Here is a 22,749-nt window from a genome sequence, read left to right on the forward strand (position 1 = left end):
TGGGGAAGAAGAAGTTTTTTTTTATGGAAAAATATGATTTTAGATCAGGTATGAAATAATGTAATTATAACTTATCTATAATATACTGAAGTGAGTGAAAAATGAAGGTATATTATCATAATTACCAGTTATAAATAAATCAGTTCATTATTTCCATTGAAAGAACACACTGACAACAACATCTATTCAATATGTGAATGATTCAGTTAATAGCTTTTCATGCCTCATTTCTGACACTTTTTTTAGAAGAATAAAAATACTGAAATGGATTGAAATATACTGTGCTGGAGTGATTTGTACATAATTTATTACTAACTGGTACTCTTATTTCTAAATGATGATTTTTTCCCTCCCACAATGAAATAGCTTAAATACTAGAAGCTTCAGGGTTTGTTTTGATAAGAAACTTAACTTTTGGAAATTTCTTGATCAGTGATAGGTGAATAGCATGGACACTTTCCATGTATTAAAAAATCATACTGATATTCTGAAGAGATTGGTGTGTTGTCTGGGATACCTTGACTCTGGAGAGAGGTGGGAATGTCCTATAGTTGATTTCTTTTTATACTTCCATTCTTTATAGTAACCATATATAAACATACTCCAGTAGGTAACTTTCTGCCACATATGATTTGACAAAAACACACTTCAGATATTTTAAGTTTTTTTTAAGCAATTCTTATTAACAAGCTACTGGATCATTCTTAGAATGTCACACATACAGTCATGTAAAACCACGTCTTTGAGTATTCAAAGGAATCAGGAAGTCCTAAAACTAAGCTATAGGCAATGAACTGCTTTTATGAAAAGCATCAAAAGATGTTGGGGATGCAAATCAAGTCAAGATGGCGCCTGGCACTTTGCCAGGAGGAGTGGTTTGTGAAGCAAAGCCAGCTAGCCATTAAGATGATGAGGATTCCTTATTGGCTGACTGCTGTATCTAGATGATGTTAATTGAGTTAAGCTGTGTGTAATTAGTTAAGTATATATACCTCTGCTTCCCGGCAGAGAAGCGGCTCCTGCTACCTCGGGTGCCTGCTACTTTGAGTTCTTGCTCAGTTCCTGCTGAGTTCACTCTCAATAAAGTAGTTCCCGCTTCAACCTTCAAGTTGCTTGTCACCTCCCGGTTATTTGCCCAGCCGGACTTCGGCAAAAAGATCTTTCTAAAAAAAGAACCTCTGTGCCATACCTGAATTTTTTTTAAGCTCTGAGATATTTGAGATATTCAGTGTATTGAAGAAAAATAAATATTTGCCTTGAAAAATTTGAACAGATATGTACTGAGTTAAATATAAGCTTATTTATGCTTTTTGGAGAGCTAATAGAACTTAATAATGTATAATTGGACAATTCATATCACAAGATAAATTAATGTAAGCTTTCCTTTTCCAATCTTGTCATCTTAATTGTGTTACCACATGTGTATGTCATATGTGAAATAAAACTTAGGAAGGAAGGAAGAAAACATAAAAATGGAGAAGAAAAATAAAGTAAGCAGAGTAAAGTATTACTTTTTTTGTGATTTCTTTAGGTCCAGAAATTAAATATTCTTTTCTTACTCTCTCATCAGTATCACCTGTGACCTGTCATAATGCATGGAGAATTTCAAGATATATTATCCTACATAATTCAAAAGAATAATGAATTATTCAGGTGAAGTCTTAACTCCTTGGAATTACCTCTTTATATGTGTACAGTATTAGCCCCAATTTAATTTTTAGCTTATCTTTGCCTTTTTACTTAGTTTCTTGTACTTTTCTATTTCATTGAATGTTTTTAAGGCAGGGTTTTTGGAGGAATGAATTTATAGGAAATCTAATATTCCATGGGTAAATCAAGAATAGTAATAAAATGTTGTCTGTCTTCTTGTGATCACTATTTTAAAATGTCTAATTATGCGTATTTTAATCCAAAATTTGTCATAGGTTCTTGGTAAATGGGGGAGGGGATGACAAACCTGAAAATGAGTGGTAGAGATCACCCAAGCTTGTATTTAAGCCAGCATTATAACCTGTGAATGTGGAAATTCCAACAGGCAGATGGAGAGCTCACAGCATTTCTCAAAGTCTTCCTGGAGACTGTCCAATAGTCCAGTTATTTGCCATCACCAGTATATCCTGCTCCACTTTTATTCCATTTACTAATGTAAATGTCAGTATTTCACACAAATCCTAGCAGTCCCCAATGCCTCATAAAATGAAAAGCACATTAATTTTTATTGTAAACTAATTGTAGTTTTCCAGACTGGATTTTGGTGTCTCTTTATTGGGATTCAAAAGAATGATTGCAAAACTTGAAAACATAAAAGCTGTTAAAACTTATATTGTAGTTAGTAATAAATTAGAGACCCAATGGTGTAGTACTTCAAAAATAACAAAGCAACAATAAGGATATTTTAGGTATTTAATAGAACTAGTTGTAATATAATGAATTCAGTTTTGTGGACTCAAATAGCATGGACCACAGTGTAGATAACTATCTAGAGTGAAAATTTCTGTGTGATTGAAAAACAATTGTTTAAATACAGTGAACATTCCATATTTGGGAATTCTGTTGGCTGCCTTTGCCATATTGTATACTCCCTATAATCCTCAAGAGTATTTCAGAACATTAGACAGAATTCCCTTGGCATTCAGTAAAATGGCAATATTCATGATGAGCTTTCTTCATGTTAGTATTGATATGTTATTAAATTCTAAAATTAAAATATATTCATTTTCATATGTAGGAAGATCTGAAAATGATGACTTGATCTAGTTATTGAATTCATTAATTCTATTTTGGCTTGACTAAATGCAAGGCACATTCTTTAGTATTTAATAAAAAATTACCATAAGGCAAATAAACAATGGAATCCTTTGGGAGTAATGGTATCTTTAAAAGACAGGTGTTTCTTAAGGGGGAAAAAAAACCTTATTTAAAGAAGTAAAAAGGGCCAGGGATGTGATTCAGTGATACAGTACTTGCCTGGCATGAGAGAGGCCCTGGGTTTAATCCCCAGAATTGCAAAAAAATAAAAAATAAAATAAAGTAAAATGGTAATAATAATAAACACCTGTAGAATAACTGGGAATATTTATATATTAAGTGAACTTGCCACCTTACCAATTTTTTCACTTTCCTAATGAATCGTTTAATGGTAATGGAATAAAATACAAATACTCTCTACATATAATCTAATTTTCATTCACTGTAATAACAGTCTTATGTGTAACCAGTAGATGTTGAAAATTTAAATTGCAGAGGCTAATACATCCCTTTCACATTTTTTCACATATGCCCCATGTTAGAACTGCAATATAGGCTATTTGGTATAGAATTTGCTTGTGGAATTTTACAAAATAAAACAAAAACTTGACAATCCATTATATTATTTACTTATTATTTTTTATTTATTTATTTTTCAAAATAAAATTGCACATGACCTGTATTTATCATGGAATGACTAAATTGAATATTTTTTATTTGAGGGTTGAATTTATAAATTTGTAGGAAGTAGTAATTAAAATTTTTTTTCTGAACTTTAAAAACTGAGTCTATGTGGAGAAAACACCAGACTCAGAAACTTAGATTTCATAGTTTTCAGAGCTAATAGTAGTAGAAATTTCAAATATCTCAGAGTTCTAATTAGGAGACAGGGATGGGGCCTGCTGGACAGGCAAGAGTTATGTGATTGGCAAACTTTAGAACACTGGGTCTCAAATACATTTAGTCTTTGAGATCATTTTTAGTTTATTTCTGCAAAATTAATCGTTTTTTCTCCTTTATGTTACAACATCATGCACAGATTTCACTTTTAGAAATATCACATCTATTCAATTTTAAGCATTTTTGTCTACTATTACAGTCCTTGGCATATTATAAGTTGAATAAATGAATAAATACTTGATTGAACTGAAAGCACCTAAATATTGTGACATATTATAAAAAATCATCATTATATAAAAGAAAAAGGACACTAAATTAATACTTGTGAATCTATTTGAATGTACTTTTCAAATAATAGCTTTATAGACAATTATCTGTAATTTTAAGGCAAAAATGATTTTACATATTGTTAAATATTGATATGTTTAGTCTAATTAAAATACATGTGAGTTCCAATGCTGGTCTTTTTTCTGTTACCTACACAGTTTGATCATGGTCTTTAATCATGTAATATTTTAGTTTATTTGTAAGATGTATCAATCAAAAATATCTTTTGTTTTTAAACATTAGAATAAAATTCTGATTAGTATTCACCAATACTTACCTCAAGAATAAAAGGTTGAAAAAATAAAAAGCTAAAGGCCATGTGTTAAATATGACACCAAATAGTTTCAGTAACATGTTTTTACTTGATACCAAACATCCTTTGACTGTAATTAGCTTCTAAGAAGTTGTTTAATTCACATAATTATTTTAAATTAATCGGGCTGCCTGGATCAATCTTTAAAATGGGTTATGATCATTTTATTAAAACTGGTTTACAACATTTTCCACAAAGAATCAATATTGTTTGCTTCCCAACCTTGTAAAAAAAGACAAAACACAATGGATAAAATAAGATTAATAAGAGAAACAAAGTTTGAAAAATGCAGAAAATATTTTACCTATATAAAAAGCTAAAAGATTTGTACAGCCAGAAAAAAAAATTGTCTTTGGAATTTTAGGGAAACAAGACAAAAATTAAGCCTGATATTTTTCTTCCAGAGAAGCATGGGTCTGACAAATACTATCAGAATAACAGATGTTCATAAGTGAAAATATATTCTTCCTTTTCCTTCTTCATTACCCTTTCATCTTGATTTTGTGATCTAAATACTGCCAGTCTCAAGTTCTATCTCTGTTCCCATTTTTGCCCTGAGATATCCTCAACTCCCTAGGAAATTTGATTTTATTTTCTCATAATTGCTGTTTACAGGTATTAAATGTGTCTATTAGAATTTTTGTTTTTGTGGATGTCTTTTCTCTCTGTGAAGATTGAAAGCCTCTTGGGGACAGGGACTTAAAAATTCTTACTTTCTACGAAGAATATATTAGGTATACTGTAAACTCTAACCATTATATTTATGATATCTTAAGTTATTGCCTTAAATGAATAAACTTTAAAATTCAAGGTTGGGATCTAACAGGGGGCATTTAATGCACAGTTAGTAGGGGTCAGTTTGTCAGTATACCCATCACTTGATTTTGAATCCTTGTTCCACAATTTACTAGCTTTATGTTATATAATTACTTTCTGCATCCATTTCTTTATCTTTTTAAGGGGAAAACAATAGTACTCACTTCAATAATTAATGTGTGTCAATTACTTGGAAAAGTAAGCATTCAGTGTTAGTTGTTATAATTCTATATTAAAGTGATTGTTATCAAGTCAGTGTTTCTGGAAATAATTAAATATATAATCCTATGGTGGCAATTACAGAAGACAATCAGATGTATGAGGTCTGTCCTCAGTGAAATTGTAGGACAACAAAACCATGTTTTAATTATGGAAAATGATATTTATATTCTCAGCTGCAAGAAGGCATGCACTTAGTTTATCTGGAAACTATCAGATAAGTTAACAAGAAGTGACCTTAAACTACCTCTTTTCTATTACATAAAGGGTTATCTGGTAGAAGATTCTTTTTCCAATTGTTTTATGGTATTACCAAAACACCATATCAAACTCACACATTTTATATCATAAGTGGAGTTAAAGGCAGGGAAGAGTCAGTAAATGTTACAATTCAAGCCTTACATTGTTCTTCCACAAAATGATGAAGTAAGTATACAAAGGGTCATTCTGGAATACCCTTTTGTAAATATAGTATAGGTTGAAGAATTCAGATCTGAAGTTTGTTAAAGAAGAAGCTGGCAAGGAGTTTTGAAGAATGTCTCATACACTGAACTTAACATTCCATCAAATCCGAAGATGAAAAAAAAAATGTTGATATCACAAGGATCTCAAGTTTTTCTCCAGATAGCATGTGGAGATATTTAATGTCTTTATCTAGATTTCTAGATAAAGGTGTAAGTATAGTCTGACCTAATATGAGCTGCTTGGCTCTTATCTCAAGGCAATAATTTCCTTTTTTAATAAATGAATATGAAGCAAGACCAAGAGATAATGAGCATTACAAGTGCCTAGGTCAAGACCAGCTGTAGAGGACTAAAAAAATCCACTTCCTGGCTCCCCACTGTGGTGGATATTCCTCCTTGATAATTGCCTTATGGCAGAGCAGAATGACAACAGAGACCAACTTTTCATCATGTTCTTATCAGACTGCTTAGGATACTATATTTATCGATCTGTAATTAAAAGCAAATATTTATGTAAAGCAGGAAGAACAAATGGAGTATATGTAAAATTACAATTCATTTCTTGATTTTGGATTTTTTACTAGATGTGTATGAATTAATGTAATTTACTTATATAGATGAAGCAAAATTTGGGGGTTTATAATTTGGGGGCTATTTCAAATTCAACCTTGAAAATATCATTTTGCATTTAGTTTTAAATTATTTCTGACTTTTAACAGTGATAGTTCTTGAACTAATTTTTATTCTTAATATTCTCTCTTTGGGATAATCAAAACTATCTGTGTATTTATATATCATTTATCTCATACATATTACTATCACAAATATACATTTGCTCTTACCTATCTAATGTCCATGCTGACCTTTACTGATTACATTTGATAACACAAATGTTATTCTAAAATTTGAGTCTTAGTTTTAACAATTACTTTCAGATTATCCAGTAATACTAAATCACATTTCCATCACTTACCTCTTGGTATGTGTAATATTTTGTCCTCTTCATTGTGTTTCACCAAATCTTCAACCCAGATATCAGGACCATCTTTATTATTCAGAATCATAATTATTCTAGCTATTTCAGGTAAAATTTTCCATTGTGCCAGGATGAGTAGATGTAGTGAAATTAGATTCATGGTGTTAGAATTATTGCTTTGCTAGATTTATTGTTTTAAATGTATGGCCTTGTTTATCACATTTACATTAGTGATTATTTTTAGTAGGCTTGACTTACAGAAATTTTTACTGACTTGAAATCCTGTATGTATTATAAATAAAAGTTGTTTCACATGTACACTTCATGTTCAGATAGTGGTGGAATATAATGTTAATGTAATTGTTCTTGACATTATTGAAATTTGTGCAGGTTCAGGGAGAAATAGAAGAGACAGCACAGTGGTTTAATAAAAAAGCTCTTGGAGACAATAACAGTTGAGAGTCAATTTAAGAATCATTTGTGAACAATTGAGACTGAAGAAAATTTATTTGAAGATGGAGTTTAAAAACAAGTTTTAAAAATGTATTTTATTTTGCCATCTTCACATAATGATAAAAAAGTTATAGTACCCTAACAAGAAAATGATATGTATTTTTAAAATTTAAATAATAATAATATGTTTTGAGTAGAACAAGCAGAGTTTGCATTGTTTCATAAAGGTTATCTTCCTGCCTTATTTATGTGGTATGCTTCTAGACATAATTTGTGAAAGTAACAATGCTCCCCCAAAATATTGCCATATAGAATCATTCTGCAACCCATGACATATTTTTTGCTGATTGACAGTGTGTGACTGTATATTATTAGTGTTTTTCTTCACTTAGTCATTTTTACTTAGTGACTTAATTGACCATTCATATAATTTTTGCTTCAGTTGCTGACCCCCTTTTGACCAGTTGAAGATTATATTATAGATAGTTACTTATATTTTAAGTTGTAAGTTTAAAAGAGGCTGAATGATTATAAATGAAAATAATTAATGAACATTTATTGTTTGAAGGGTTTTCTTTCAAATGTTCACTCTTTTTAGGAAACAGTGTATAAAAAAGAGACTAATGATCTTTCTTTTCATTAAGATATAAATTTGGGATTTTGAAGGAATTCTCTACATAGTATGAAATTTTTGTAATTTTTCCATTTATAAATATGAACGCATATTCTTTTTCTCCTGTCTCCACTCCCTCCATTAAAACCATGAGCTGAGTTATATTGATTATGATCTTTTCTCACTTTTGAAAATGTGCTGTGGGGTGGTAATAATATACCTTTAGCATCTGGTAAATCTGGATTTGAATCCTCAATTCTACTTTATGAACATTGGTAAGTTGCTTACAACCATGATTCTTATTTTCCTCTTCTTTGAAGTGATGATTATACCACTTTACTAAGATGGGTTAAAAATGAGATGAGGAAAGCAAAGTGCCTGACATCATAGCTTAATTCTTTCCTGTCTCCTCCAGCTCTTAGGCTGTTCTATGACTATCCAAGGAAGTAACTAGCAAGCGAGTAATTAACTTGCCTATTTGAAGGCTGTTTTCAAATACGATTGTTCAAGGAGTTACTGGGGAGCACAATCTTTAAACAACAGTTTGTCAGAAAATAACCTGGGCATTGTATGTATAGTTTTCCTTTGTTTTGTAGTCCTCTAGTCAAAAAAAATGTTCAGCTAGGCTTAGAACCCCATATTCACATCGGTATAGTAAAGGAACAAGGATTAATTCTTTCATGTTAGGACAAAAATCACTAGAATGACTTGGTTTGGAAAAGTAAATCCTTATTTAAGCAATATTATTATAAACTTAGCATGCATTGGTATCACCTGAGTAATGTGTTAGCAATTCATATTTGGGGTATTATCTCAGAGATTCTAATTCAGTAAATCTAGTATTTTTTCATGGCACTTAAGGTAATCTCAACCTCTTAATAATAACTTCAAGGATATGATGGATGATAAAAGCTTAAACAAATAAATGGGGGGGGAGGAACACCCATTTGCTTTATCCATGTTGTCTTAAAACTATTTTCTCCATTAATCCAGATGAATTCAGTAAATATAAGTCTACTTCTATCTTATAATAAAATCTAATGGTTTGCCATGGAAAACCTTTAAAAATGACCCATCACTACTCTGGTATTTGTTTTTAAAATTTCAAGTTTCTTCTCCATTGCAGTAAAATGAAGCACCATTACTGATTGTCATTACTGATTGTAGTTAAATCAGAATTTTGAAAGTATTGTTCCTTGGCTGCTCTCTTTTTAGGGACAGCTATGGCAAGTTGAGGAGGTAAATGGGGTAGAAGAAGTTTTTGCTACAAGACCAATTCATCCTCTGATTTTTTGCTACAAAACAAACTCATCAGGATCTTGAGATTTTTTTTTAACACATTAAGAGATTGTTAAACTACTACCCCTATGATAAACTGTTAAGAACTATATTATTATATCTGCTTTGGAGATTTCTCAATTTCTCTCTGAGACCAAATTTCTGCCAGTTCTATTATCTCTCCCTTAACTTGCTGTCATTTACTCATAATATCTGATTTTCTTTCTACCAGCTTTCTCACAGTTCACACCAGGTATCTGTTTTCATGCTTTCTGTTTCTTTATTTATTTTGAATCTTTACTTTAAGAGATAATATTGTCTTCCAGTCAGGAGCATTTGAAAACAAATGTATTTTTACTTTTATAAATAGAGGTTTTATTTTAGAAAGTATTTTTGTAAAAAGATTTTACTGTTTCTAAGCAGTTTATGTAATCAGATCTGAGTTCAAATTGGGTTATGTCATTTGTCTTGAGTGTTAAATTTGGAATAGTTTTCTTTGCTTCCAAAAATATAATTTATGTTAAAAATTAGTATGTTTTTCTAGAACTTGAAAGAGGGAGTAGGAATAGAGACTTGACAAAAATGAAAAGATTAGTAAAATATTTGCATGTTAACACAGGTTTTAGCATCTATGCATTAGTTTGGATAAGTTATATTTCATTTGTATTGGAAAGAAAATAGAGAAATTTGTTTTCTATTATGACAGTTTTTTAAAATTTTGTTTCAAAAAGAATCTTGCCAAAACAAAAGAAGAAAAAACATACAGTCTTCCCTATCAACTCTGAATCAAACACGTGTTTAGTTGAATGTGTGTTCAACATGTGTATGTGTTCAACCTTGTGTTATGGATCTTTTTTACATCTACCCACACAATCTCAATTTAGACGGTTTTTAGTTTCTCTCCCTGTGCTTCTTGAATTTTTGTCTGCACCTTGGGGACTACCTACATCCACATTTGGGAGTCACTGTTCTACATATTTATAAATGATCTTCTATATTGAGATATGTGACTTGCTATAGAATTTTAGCGTGAGAGACCAGAAAGAGTTCATTTAGCTCATGTATTATACAAACTGAAGGAACTGAGTTAAAGTAGAGATTATTAAACAACATGTCAAACTTTTTTTTTCTTTTATTCTATTCACTATCTTGGATGTTGTCAGCACTAATCAGAGAGAGAAAGCTTTCAGTTTAATGAAAGACTAATAGCCTGTGAAGTTTGAGAATGGTTAAAGTACATCAGTGATTAGCCCAGTGTTCATGGGTGAGGACTCAATTTCTTTGAGATTAATGTGTCTTCATAGGGTTGATATGAAGACAAAATGAGAAGGTTTGTGTGGTTTGGAAACCTCAAAACACAGCAAAACTTTATTGTTTACTGCAGCTGTTGCTGTTTTTGTAATCACACTGGGTCAAACTCTCCATTTTTCAACTCCAAACACAGGTAAACAGATTTTAGTTATTTAAATGATTGAGCAATAGATAGGAATGGAGACATCAATGGGAAGGGCAGGTACTTTGGAGGAAATGGGAAATTATCAAATGGTGAAAAAGATAGTTTAGAATTAAAATTTTAGACACAAACTAACACAATTGCAAAGGGATAAAGATTCCAGACACCATCTATTCTAGCAGGTGTTTACCATTCCCCCCTCCCTCTTCCATGGCACAATAAACATGAAGCAAATAACCCAACATCTTTTTTTTTTTCTTTTCTTTTTAAAGACCCTTTTAATTTCAAATATGAGAAGTCTTAAAATTTTAGTTATTTGCCTTTAACTGTAGCTTAGGAACTTGGATGCTCAGAGCTGTCATCCCAAATTGATTTATTTATAGTTGCTTACTTTAGGTGAAATTAAATGTTTAAGAAAGTGGTTTGTTTCAGGAAATAAAAGCATACATTTGTAAGGCTCCTTGGAACCTTAAAATTTCTAAGTCATTTATCAATTTGAAACTGTCTGAAAATAGACTTGAAGTGCTTATTTACACAAACTAATTCTTTCTTTTGGATCTTTGCAAGGACAACTTCTAATGAACAACTTGGCAGATGACATTTTGATTTACATAATAAATAAAATTTTGCATTTGATTTCAGTCCCACAAATAAGAGATTTGTAGCCCTCTATAAATTTTGTGCAAAGCCAAATCTCAGCATAGGGGATTAAGAATGCTCAAAACAATACAATGTAAGGAAGTTAGATATTGGAAAAAAATAAAGCTTAATTTGGGCTTAGAATGACAAAATTTTGATTAACAAATAATTTATGCAAAATATATTACAAAATCTGATATGCTAAATATCAGGGGTTTCACATTTAGTTACATTTAAATTAATTGTAGTTTATTTCTTCAAACCTTTACATCCCTTTTTTCTTTGATTTTGTGTATTTGCAAAAAAAATTTTGCGCTACAATTTTAAGTTTATTTTTCTTGAAGTTGCTCTTCAATTTGTTGTGATAACCTGCATAAAACTAGATTTTGTAGATATGATTTCTTTGGAAAAGATAAAAAATTAAGTTTGACATTGATGCTTCTAATTATTTTCTTTGTTGCTTTGATTGTATTTGACCCCTGTTACACTGACATATATTCAATCTATTTTTGACATCATAAATATAAAATTACAATATAAAAAAGCATTTGTTCTAGTGCAACAGTAATTGAAACTTGCAGTTTTATATTTTTTTAAAAAATACTCAAACACCAAAAAGAATGTGTGATTTTCATAGTAACAATGTTGTCAAACAATAATCTGTGTCAGGTAAACAACAGAAACAAGTTGATCATTCCAGCCTCTGAAATGTCAGGTTTTCTTAATTTGATTTGTATTTATAACACAGTTGCATAATCAATATAGGACCTGGGTTGATATTCAATTACTCCCAGTTATTTTTCAGATAATTTGGAGGTGAATTCCATTATGGAGGACGATGTAAACAATTTGGAACATAATATGGATGTTTATAATCTAATTGAGTGATACATTTCTCCACCATGGCTCACTTCTATATTGAATGAATTATAGATGTTTAAAGTTGTCCCTCAGGAGCAGTGGATGTAGCACACAATGACAAAAATTTCATATTTTTCCTTTGAGAAGTTCCCAAAATAGTCTCAGAGTTCTAAATGAAAAGTTGTCTTAAGAACCAGGCACATTTTGCACTGACTTGATGGTTATTTTTAGGTAAACCGCTTTGGGTTAATTAGAAGAAAAATTGCTACTGTACAGTTATTATGCTCTATTCCTCCCACCTTGGCCTGAAAATAATGAGATGTAACAAAAGTTTTTCTTTGTCACTGGCAGCTGCACCTTTTAAGTGTATCAAAGTCTGTTGCTGTGGTTACGGCCTTTGTTTCCCAGTGATGTCTTGTCCATACTTCTCCCCCCAACCCTTAACAATGGTTACTCAAAAGAATGAAATAATGAGTCATTCATTCGGAAATATGTTGTTAAAATATCCCTCTTTATCATTACATTTCACTGCTTAGAAACTAGGCTGTAATTCAAGGCAACAGTTAAATCTGAGAAGAACTGTTAAAAAAATCTTTTGATTTTTTTTTCATTTATAAGAAAAACCTGTCTATGTAATTGAAGAACCTCTTACAAGTCTGAACAATTAAATCCTTTTTGGTTAATGTATTATTTCTGGAACAAGTAGATAAAATTCTACGCAGTAAGCATGATAAAAATCGTGCATATTTTGCACAGCACAGAATTTTAGAGTCAAGGTTTCTGGGCACAAAAGCAGTAACAAAACAGTCCCTACAAAACTGAGTAACTTTGAATAACACAAGAAATAATTTTTGTTAATTTAAAATTTTAGAAACTGAAATGTGTAAAGTTTGTAAAGTAAAATGTAATTAAATTATGGTACTGTACATACCAGTTGTTTCTATAATTGAAACTTTACAATATGAAAAATACATTAGCTCTGTACAGTTTTTACACGTAGGTAGGATGAGTTTTGAAAAATCGATTCTTTTTTTTTTTCAGGGTCATACTCTTTAAGTCAAAAAAATACTGCACAACTTAGCTAATTACAAAGTGTAGACTTGAAACAATTCATGTCTTCTTTATTTCATGAATCAATCTTGATTTTTGTTTTATTTGAACAGGGGATTTTTGTTTTGTTTTGTTTTTCAGAGTCACAATGAACAGATCTTCCTCATTTTGTCCTTGAGGTTACAAAGTTTGGTAGCAACCCTTGGCCACTAGTCAGCTCAGTTAAGCCAGTGGCTGTTTATGGTCACTGATTCGGCCAGCTGTTGTGATTGTGCTCAGGTCCAGCTCAGTCTCTAGGTGTGTTTCCATCGTATCTTCCTGTGCATTCGTTTCAAAGGATTTATGAGAGAGAAGCTCATGATGCACCCCACAATAACTTATTGTGGGCTGGTCGTATGCCAGAAAGGTTGACACATTCATAGATAAAGGTATCTGGGGAAAAATGACATGAGAAAAGTCAGTTATAAAGAGACAGACAACGTGAGGGGCAAGATATGGAGACTCAAGTGCTGACTTGACTAACCTCTACAGTTACACCTGTGGCTCTAGTGTCCCTGCACTATCCTGCCTAATGCTCCTCCCTCTCATATTTTGAGCTCACAGAAACAGCTTTAATGTCTGGGTAAAGCTGTTCAGTGTTATCTGAATGTCCTACTGAAGAACATTCAGATAAATAAATAGCAGTATAAGTAGATATAAAAATGAATTAAAAAGCTCCTGCATCAGAGAAGTAAAAAAAAAAAAAATGCTTCCCCTACTTGGGGTAAATCTGTGGTTTTGGAACTAAGAAAGCTATTATTTGGTTACCTCTGATATTAGGATGCAAACAAACAAACAAAACAAAACAAACGAACAAAAAACAGTGACTCTCAAACTTTAGCATGCATGAACATCACCTCCCTCTTCTTCAATTACCTATTCCATTGTCCCCAAAAGGTTTGGGATAGGGCATTTTCATACAAGTTACCATATGAAATGGGTGCTGTTAATCCACATACTACACTTTGAGAACCATTGCAGAGGAGAATTTTCTAGTTAAGTCATTCTGGCTATTCTTATCCATAACTTTCATCACAAAGATTCCTTGAAACATTAATGCTATACTTTAGTTAATGTATTCAAATTTGGAACTGTAAGAACTCCCAAGGAAAATTGAAAACTCCTCTGTAAAGGTCTAAAAATCATCAAAAGATGATGCTGGTTTGAAAGAACCAGTAGAACAGGTGAGGAACTGACTCCATTGCTAATAAAAGAAAGCAAGATATAAGGATGTGAAGGAAAAAAGTCACATATGACTATTGTGAGCAGAAGGGAGACACGTTACAAACAACAGGTAGTCTTAGATGTAATTAGTTGTCAAAGTCTATAGATCATTCCCATTTTTTCTTCAATAACATAAATGCTTCTCCTAAAAACCTTCAACCTGATCTTGATTTAATATCCATCTTAGTTTAGATATTGTTTGCACGTCCTCCAAGACCTCATATGTTGATGTATTAAATGGGTGGAAACTTAATCTGACTATGGTATTTAGAGGTGGGGCTTTGAGAAGTTGATTAGGTTTAGATAAACTCATCAGGGTGGAGCCTGCAGGATTGAATCCCAGTGACTTCATAAAATGAGGGAGCGAGAAGACACATATATACATATACATGTCCCCAGTCTCTTGCTATGTGATGCCTTGTGCTTCCATGGGATTCTGGCAGCAAGATGGCCATCACCAGGTGAGAGCCCTCAATCTTACACCTTCAGAACCCTGAGCCAAACTAGACTTCTTTTGACTTCTTTTCTTCATGATTCATCCAGTCTGTGGTACTGTATTACTGGCAACAGAAAATGAACTAATACAATATCCTAATTACTAATTCATGTTATTGGATTTCCTTTAATGAAAACTTGTTGAGTGAATGAATAAAATGCATTTCTGTTTGAGCACATCTAACTATATTTCCCTTCTGATCTCAATTGAGATTAGAGCACAAAACTAAGGAAAATAGAATGTCTAGGTTCTATTCTTTTATTAATTGCTTCTTTATTCCCCCTTCCTTCTTCTCCATGATTAGAACCCTCAGCTTCTTCTCTTTTCATTCCTACCCTTTCAGCCACACTTATTTCTCCTTCAATAAAATTGCTTGAGAAACTATTTCCTTACTTTCTCTTCAGTATAAATATTCCCTTATATTGAGATTATCTATTTAATAAATGTATACCAATGTATCAAAAGTCCTTGGAAACAAAAGTGTAATGCAGTTCACCAAATGAAATTCCTGAGTAATTTTTCTATTTATGTAGAATTTTAAAATTTGAAGCATAAACTTGTCTGATATGTGAATAAAATACATTATAGCAATTTAAAGATGGTCAAGACAATTGAGAAATCATAAAGGTAATACTTAATAGTAAAATAGAATACTTCCATTTAAAATAAATAAGAATCTCTATTGTTACAGATGTAATAACTAAGATATTTTATCATGTAAAAGCAATTGTGCAGCATGAATGGATTTCAATTATAGGAGAGAATAAACATAGCTGGGCACATGAGTTTTACATTGGCCTCTGGGAAATCAATGCTCTGCAATGTGTTTTGGGTCATATATTTGTAGGGTTTTATATACTTGTTCTTATTTGTCATAGAAAATTATACATAACACATGCTAAATCTTTTCTGGCTTTCTTGGAATTAACTCTACTGTGAATGATTTATAATTTCTATCTTCACAATTTCTGAAAAATAATATGCCAAGATACTTTCTTCTGTTTGTTTGTATACACATAATTTCTTGCTTGATTTAATATCTAGAGGCTGCTGATACACAGAGCATAAGTCCTAATTTGAACCATATCAATTAAACAGTTTGCTATGAATGTCTACTAAAAAAAATCTCACATATTTTCTTTAGAGGATTTCTTCTTGTTGAATATGTCTTATTTGGAAACACCATACTCATGCCTATATTGTTTCAATATATTTTTCACTTTTTTTTGACATTTTGCTCTTTCCAAAATTGGGACAGTACTTACAAGCAGTATAGATGTTTAACATGTATTTTTTCTCTCATTTGAAAGTACATCTTAACAGTTGATGATAGTTACTATCAAAAAATAACAGAAAGGTGATTAGTAAGTAGAATTTAACAGCTAACCATATGGGAATAGAGCATGGATTTTTTAAAGTTGACTTAAAATTATTTTGAAAATATAGGAGCTAGCATTGGATAGATACAAATGTGCATTTATAGGAGTACATGATATTGTATACATGTATATGTGTCATCTATATAGTAATTACTAATGATTTCAAAACCATTCTATTAAGGTATGAGAAACACAAATTTTGTTGATACATTTGATAACTATAACAGATTTATGTTGTCTATATAAGCTATTTATAAATATAATATACGTACCTGTAAATATATATGTAATATAGCATATGTATACACACGTATTAACATTTACAGATTTTTAAAATCGAGCTCAGATAAGTTTGCTGAATTATGATACTTTCTCATTGGCAATTTTATTGGAATGGTAAGATAATTTTCACAGAGTATTTTGTTGGGTTTATACAAGTAATTTCTTTCCTAGTTTCTTATTTTTAAGTATTTTATATAGATGTGAATGGCAGGTTTATTCTTTAGTGACTAATCTGCTGAATGAAAATCTATTAAATCTGCACATGTGACACTATGATAAGCAATATGTATAAACCAAATACTAGTGAATGAACCAAGTGTTTTACACATAGAATAAGATCAGTGATTTTCTTTTAAATTATAATTTCTTCCTACAAGTTACCATACATGATAATTCACCATATATTGAATTTAAGTATGATTGCTACAACATATATCAAAATATGTAGTGTACAAATAAATTTAATTTAAATTTAAGATCTAGTTTGTTTATTAATAAGATGAAACTTTTACCAAAAGACTACACTCTTTGAAATAATTATTATATTAGAATATTCCTGTAATATAAATTTGTATGTAATTGTAAGCATTGTAGTTTGGTTTTACAATTGAGTACATACAAAGTAATAAATCCTAAATATAATAAATGTAAATGAAAATATGATATTATATAAATTTATGTGGGGAGGAATTTTTTGGCTCTAAATATAATGAAAAATTATATTTTTGTCAGAAAATTTTTTCCTCATAAACATATTACATGTACTTTTGTAATGACTTTCTTTCTCCATATCAATATCATAATAAATATTTAGTACTTTCTCAATGTGGGGTATTAGATTCTTAAATAAAGCAATTAAAGTAGAAAGTCAAATATAACATGTGCAAATTATTCCTCCTCAAGTAATAACACACCACTTGCTACCCCAAGTTGCAGTACTGTATGAGAGCTTTATTTTGGTTCTTACCATAAAAGGAAATTTATCTGCTCCTTTCAAATTATAGTTACTTGTTTGGAAACACTGCAGATGACAATTTGTGATATTTCCATTATTTGAAAAACAATTTGAATAGAAGGAAAACTGTTTATATTTCAAATAAACTATCTTAAATATTTGAATATTAAAATTTGCATATGATATATTTCACATCAGAAAAAAAATTGATGCAGAGTTTTGGGCAATTACTGTGAATCCAGCAATTTTTTTTTTTTTTTATTCTATTGGGAGGACATATCCTTGCACAACAATGTGACTGATGGCTGGGTAGAGATGGAGAGGCTACCAGTTGGTATTAAATGCTGTGTGAAGCTTAGATGCAGTCCATGTAAATTCTACCTGTTACTAAGCCACAGCAAACACAGCATCCTCTTGTTCAGATAACCAAGTGGCCTTGGTTTTCTTTTCTCTTTTTAAACTAACCTGTTCTCTTTCCCACACCCCAGCCTCCCTTCCTTTGTCTCTCTCTCTCCCCCTCTATTTTTAAATTGATCTATTATATGCTTTTCAATATGGTTAAGGTGTTCAACAATACAGTCCTAGTTTCTACTTATTATTCCAATTTGGACAATATAACTTCGTAAAGAAAATAAGCAGTGACCCTATGTGCCTAAAATGATTAGATTGGTTCCAGAAGGGGCAGTAGGAGATTTAAACCTAATAAGGCTACTGCCTCCCCAAAACTTTTTATTTTAAGACTCTTTTTTAAAAATTGGTATATTGTAATTATACATAAGAGTGGAATTCATTGTGCCATATAGATACAGGTACATAATATGTTGATCAATCTCATTTCTCAGTACTTTCCCTTCCCATTTTTCTTCCCCAGATCTGCTTGCCTTATGCCAGTGATCTCCCTTTATTGTTATTATTATTTTAACTAGTCTATTTTATATGTGTGTGTGTGTGTGTATATATATATACACACACATGTGTGTGTGTATGTGTATGTGTGTGTGTGGTTCACTTTGGTGTATTTGTACATATACATGGACCTAGCATACTTGATAGATTTCATTCCCCAGTACTCCCCCTTGCCATTCTCTCTTCCCTTCATCTCACTCCTCATCTTCACCTCTTTGTCTTCCTTGTATTTTTGTGAGAGCCCCCCTTTCTTTCTCTTTCTTCCCAGACCTTTCTTTAGAATCTTCTATTTAAAGTATCCATAGAATCCTCTTGTCCTGTCTTTCTGAGAGAGAACAGTTTCTTTCAGTGTTCTTTTACCTGATAAACTTTTACATATAATTACTCACATGGCTTCCTTTAATTCTAAGTCACTGTTTTCCAGGTGAGATAATTATTCTTGAAGCATAACTCATACAGTTTCAGGAATGTGGAAACTTGCTCTCTAGAAAACATTATCATTTGACACATTTTAATGCATTATCATAAGCATTTGAGCTAAGAAATCAGTATATGCTATTCTAATTATAAGAGGTAGTAGCTGACCCATTACTTAGGAAAATTCTCTTGGGAAAAATTTTGATATGCTTAACTAGTAATATCTTGATGTCAATGACATTTGCTAGTACTAGTTTTTCAGTAGGTGTTTCAACATCAATAATATGTACCTTTCTTATAAAAATTATAGTTAAATAAAAATAACCAAGTATTAATGATTTTCCCCATTCATATATAATGTTTAAGCTAAGTATATGATTATAAAGGGAAAGATAGTTTTTTAAAGTTTCCAATTTGTGATTAAATAAAAGCAATTATTAACCTTATATTCACTGTATAAATAATAATATCTATATATATTTATAAAATATGTGTATATATATGAACCTGTATGTGTATTTCTCATATTGAATTAGTTGGTTAGCAGTTCCTCAAGCATATGTTATTTCTGGATATAGTTTTTAGTAAGTATAAATACTCATACTACTAATTATCTTTGAAAAGAATGCCATGATGTCCCCCCATTTCACAGATAAATCTAGCATTTATCTAAGGCCAAATATTATCTAGTAAGAATTCTACTTCTCTCCATTGTTGAAAGGATTTTTCTGCTTTTTTTTTCTTTTTTATTATCTTTTTAAAAAATGTTTAAATTATACATGGATACCATATCTTTATTTTGTTTATTTATTTTTATGTGGTGCTGAGGATCAAACCTAGGGTCTCTCACGTGTGAGGCATGGTGGGCTAGAGAATAATTATAGTGTTTTTGTGTATAAGGACATCAATATCCACACATATGTGTTGTGTGCTGATTGGCTGATTCTACTAACTATACTATTCATCCTCCGTGGGTATAAAATGAAATAGCCATTTTTTTTTGTTTGAAAGTAATGTTGTTATTTTCCTGATTTATTGGTGAAAGTCAACACTTCTGGGAAGTGATTCAATATTTACTTTTATAGACTCTCCCACAGAGATAATATGTTTTACTTTGAAACTGATTTATTTGTTTGAAGAGCAATCTATCTCCTAGAAAACTTTAGCATTCTAATGGTTAATTGGTGTGTGTACAATAGACACTTGGATCATTAATTTTAATTATCTTGATTCTATGAGTAAATTATTTAAAAAACATTTTCAAGAAGAACTTAAGAGGCCGAATTGATGTTATCTATGTTAAAAACATTTAAAAAGCCTAACTTGAAAATTCTTTAAAGTATTTTAAAATTCTTAGATGTAATTCAAGACTTAATATTAACTTTTGGTATTTTCTGCAGAGCTAAGTTACCTTTCTGGGATCACAAGTACAGAGTAATAAATAAGGCAGGAACTTGATGTGAATTTGAAAAATTTCAAGTGTCTGTAGTTTGAGAAAAAGGTGAAAGAAAACATTGTTTGTAGAAACATAATAATTCTACTAGTGCTTTTTGTGTGAAAAGTACATTATATAGTCAATTCCCCCAGGGTTAAAACACAGAGAGAAAAAATAAATTAAGAGTTCCATTTGAAAGGTCATAGTTCTTATAACAAAATGTATTTAGAATAAAAATAGAATTCTGGACTTTAGCAGTTTTATGTGTCTTTACAAATTTGTACCTTAGTAGTCCCCTCATTCCATCTAAGTAATGGGTGAATCATAAACTGAAGGTGTCTTTATCTTTGCAATTAAAAAAATTAAACATTTAAATGATGTGGCAACTGTGAATGTGCTTTTTTGCTTTATAAAACATTTTGCTTCTATTTCAGTTTTTCAATAAGAAATCAATAGGAATTAATTATATGAATTTTTTGCATATATTTAAAATGTGTCTATAATATGAAATAGAAATATTTATTCATGAATTTATTCACTCATTCCTTCAATGGAGATTTGCTAAATGCCTTCTCTGATCTCTGGTATTGTGCTAGAAACTGAGGCCAGTCCAAGTCCTTGTTCTTAAGAGAGGTCTTTATGTAAAGGGAGCATTTTTCTTTTTTGCAATTGACATCTCTCAATTTTCCATCGATTCATGTACTTACTCACTTATCCATCTACCCACACATTTTTGTTTCTGTTCTCTAATAATCAAGGTAGTTCCTTATTCTGTTTTTATGATATTTATATTTTTAAGATCCACCTCTGACACTTTTATTTGTACTTATGTTTTCTCTCATATTAGACCATAATGTTTTTGAATGCCAGAATCTATTACTAACTATATTTCTCCATGCTTTATATTGTCTTACATGCTTCTTTAAACTTAGTAAAAAACTACTTGACTGAATGGAGTTAGAGTAAGCGATATTTTGCATAGATAGGGAAGAAATTGAAATTTTTTTTTCCCGGGATGACTATGCTTTACGGGAACCATATGACTGAGATTATCTGTTAAAGTGTCATTATGTAAAGATCCAGGCCATGATGACTAGATTAGAGGTGGGGGGCTAAAATAATTAGCAAAATTCTACAGTAATAATAAAGCATGTAGCATTGTTCAATCTCAATGTTTGATATTCTTCTTTATTTTTTATTTTAAAACTATTTTTATTAAAAATTTTTCTTTATTTAAAAATTGGTTTAATACCTTTTATTATGAAAAGTACTAATTATATATTTGAAATATGAAAAACTTTGCAAAGGAATACTAAGAATGAAATAATCACTTCAGAATGTTATGTCTATATTTTATTCTTCAATGCCTTTCACATCTGCATTTTTCAAATTCTTTAGTGCTTCCTAGAAGTGCTGCTCATGATCTCCAGGAGTTTGACACATCTGCCAAATTAGCTTTCCCAGTAATGGACTCTGCCCTGGACTCTTCTGTGTCAATCTCTGTTTTATTTTTGTAATGCCAGAGAAAGTGATGTCCCTCTCTTCTCAGGCAAAGCAAAATGCCCCAAACTGTGTTCATTTACATGCAAATCTTTCTGCACAGCCCGGTGCCTGCTAAATTGGCACTGTTGCCAGGTAAAATGATGAGACCCAAATTGAGACTATGACTCAAAGGCTTCACTAATCTTGGTGCTGTGTTTCCAAATCTGTTTCTTCATACTGCCGTGCAATGAGGTGCTGTAGCTAATCAGTTTGAAAGCATCATTCTTTTTCTTCCCCACCAGGCCTGGAAAATGTAGTTACAGTTGTTCACTCAAGGGTGTTATAATAATGATACAGCAGTTGAGTTTTTTTTGGTCTAGATTTAGTATATGTCTCTAAGAATGTAACAACCAGATTTTAGAAACTCCAAACAACAAATAACAGTTTTTGATACTGTTTTATAAGTAACTGGAAAAGATCTGTATCTGACTGATAGGGCGTTTTAGTCTCATAGAGCAGCTCTATATGTGATTTCCCTGAACAATTGTATGTGTTTGGTATTCTCTCATGACTTTTAATAACCCTCTTGCTTTCCAAGAGCCTTTTCCCTCTGCTCTAGTTTACAGTAGTCTCAACATTCCTCACAAAACAGACCATTTCTAGAGACCTTGTCCTGTTTGGCTGGACTTGATATTCCAACTTCCTTAGAAATTTCCATTCCTGACTAGAACCTAGAAAAGAGCATTTTAGAATTCACTGAAACCTAGTGGCTATCCTCCTGTTGGACAGGCTGCCCTAATTAAACTGAATTATAATGTTTGAGATCATTCCAATATTATAGTGGACTGTGCCTGTAGTCCCAACTATTCCAGAGGGTGAGGTGGATTGCTGAGGATTGCTTGAGCCCAGGAGTTGGGAGCCAGCTTGGGCAAAACAATGAGATCCTATCTCTCTCTCTTTTTTTTTTTTTTACATTTTTTATTAGTTGCTCAAAACATTACAATGATCTTGACATATCATACAT

General features: G+C 31.3%; 2 protein-coding genes across 3 annotated transcripts in view; one reads left to right on the top strand and one right to left on the bottom strand.

Moving 5' to 3' along the window:
- The window catches only part of Ctnna3 (catenin alpha 3), a 1,728,170-nt gene that overhangs the window by 565,712 nt on the left and 1,139,709 nt on the right, over positions 1–22,749 (top strand). The gene's annotated exons all lie outside the window — the stretch shown is intronic.
- Lrrtm3 (leucine rich repeat transmembrane neuronal 3) overlaps positions 13,333–22,749 on the bottom strand; it is a 161,952-nt gene continuing 152,535 nt past the window's right edge. The window contains exon 3 of the mRNA XM_027931215.2: positions 13,333–13,542. Coding sequence (XP_027787016.1) covers positions 13,333–13,542 — 210 coding nt within the window. The remainder of the gene's footprint in view (positions 13,543–22,749) is intronic.

The sequence above is a fragment of the Marmota flaviventris genome, chromosome 4 (assembly GCF_047511675.1).
Source record: "Marmota flaviventris isolate mMarFla1 chromosome 4, mMarFla1.hap1, whole genome shotgun sequence".
Taxonomy (NCBI): Eukaryota; Metazoa; Chordata; class Mammalia; order Rodentia; family Sciuridae; genus Marmota; species Marmota flaviventris.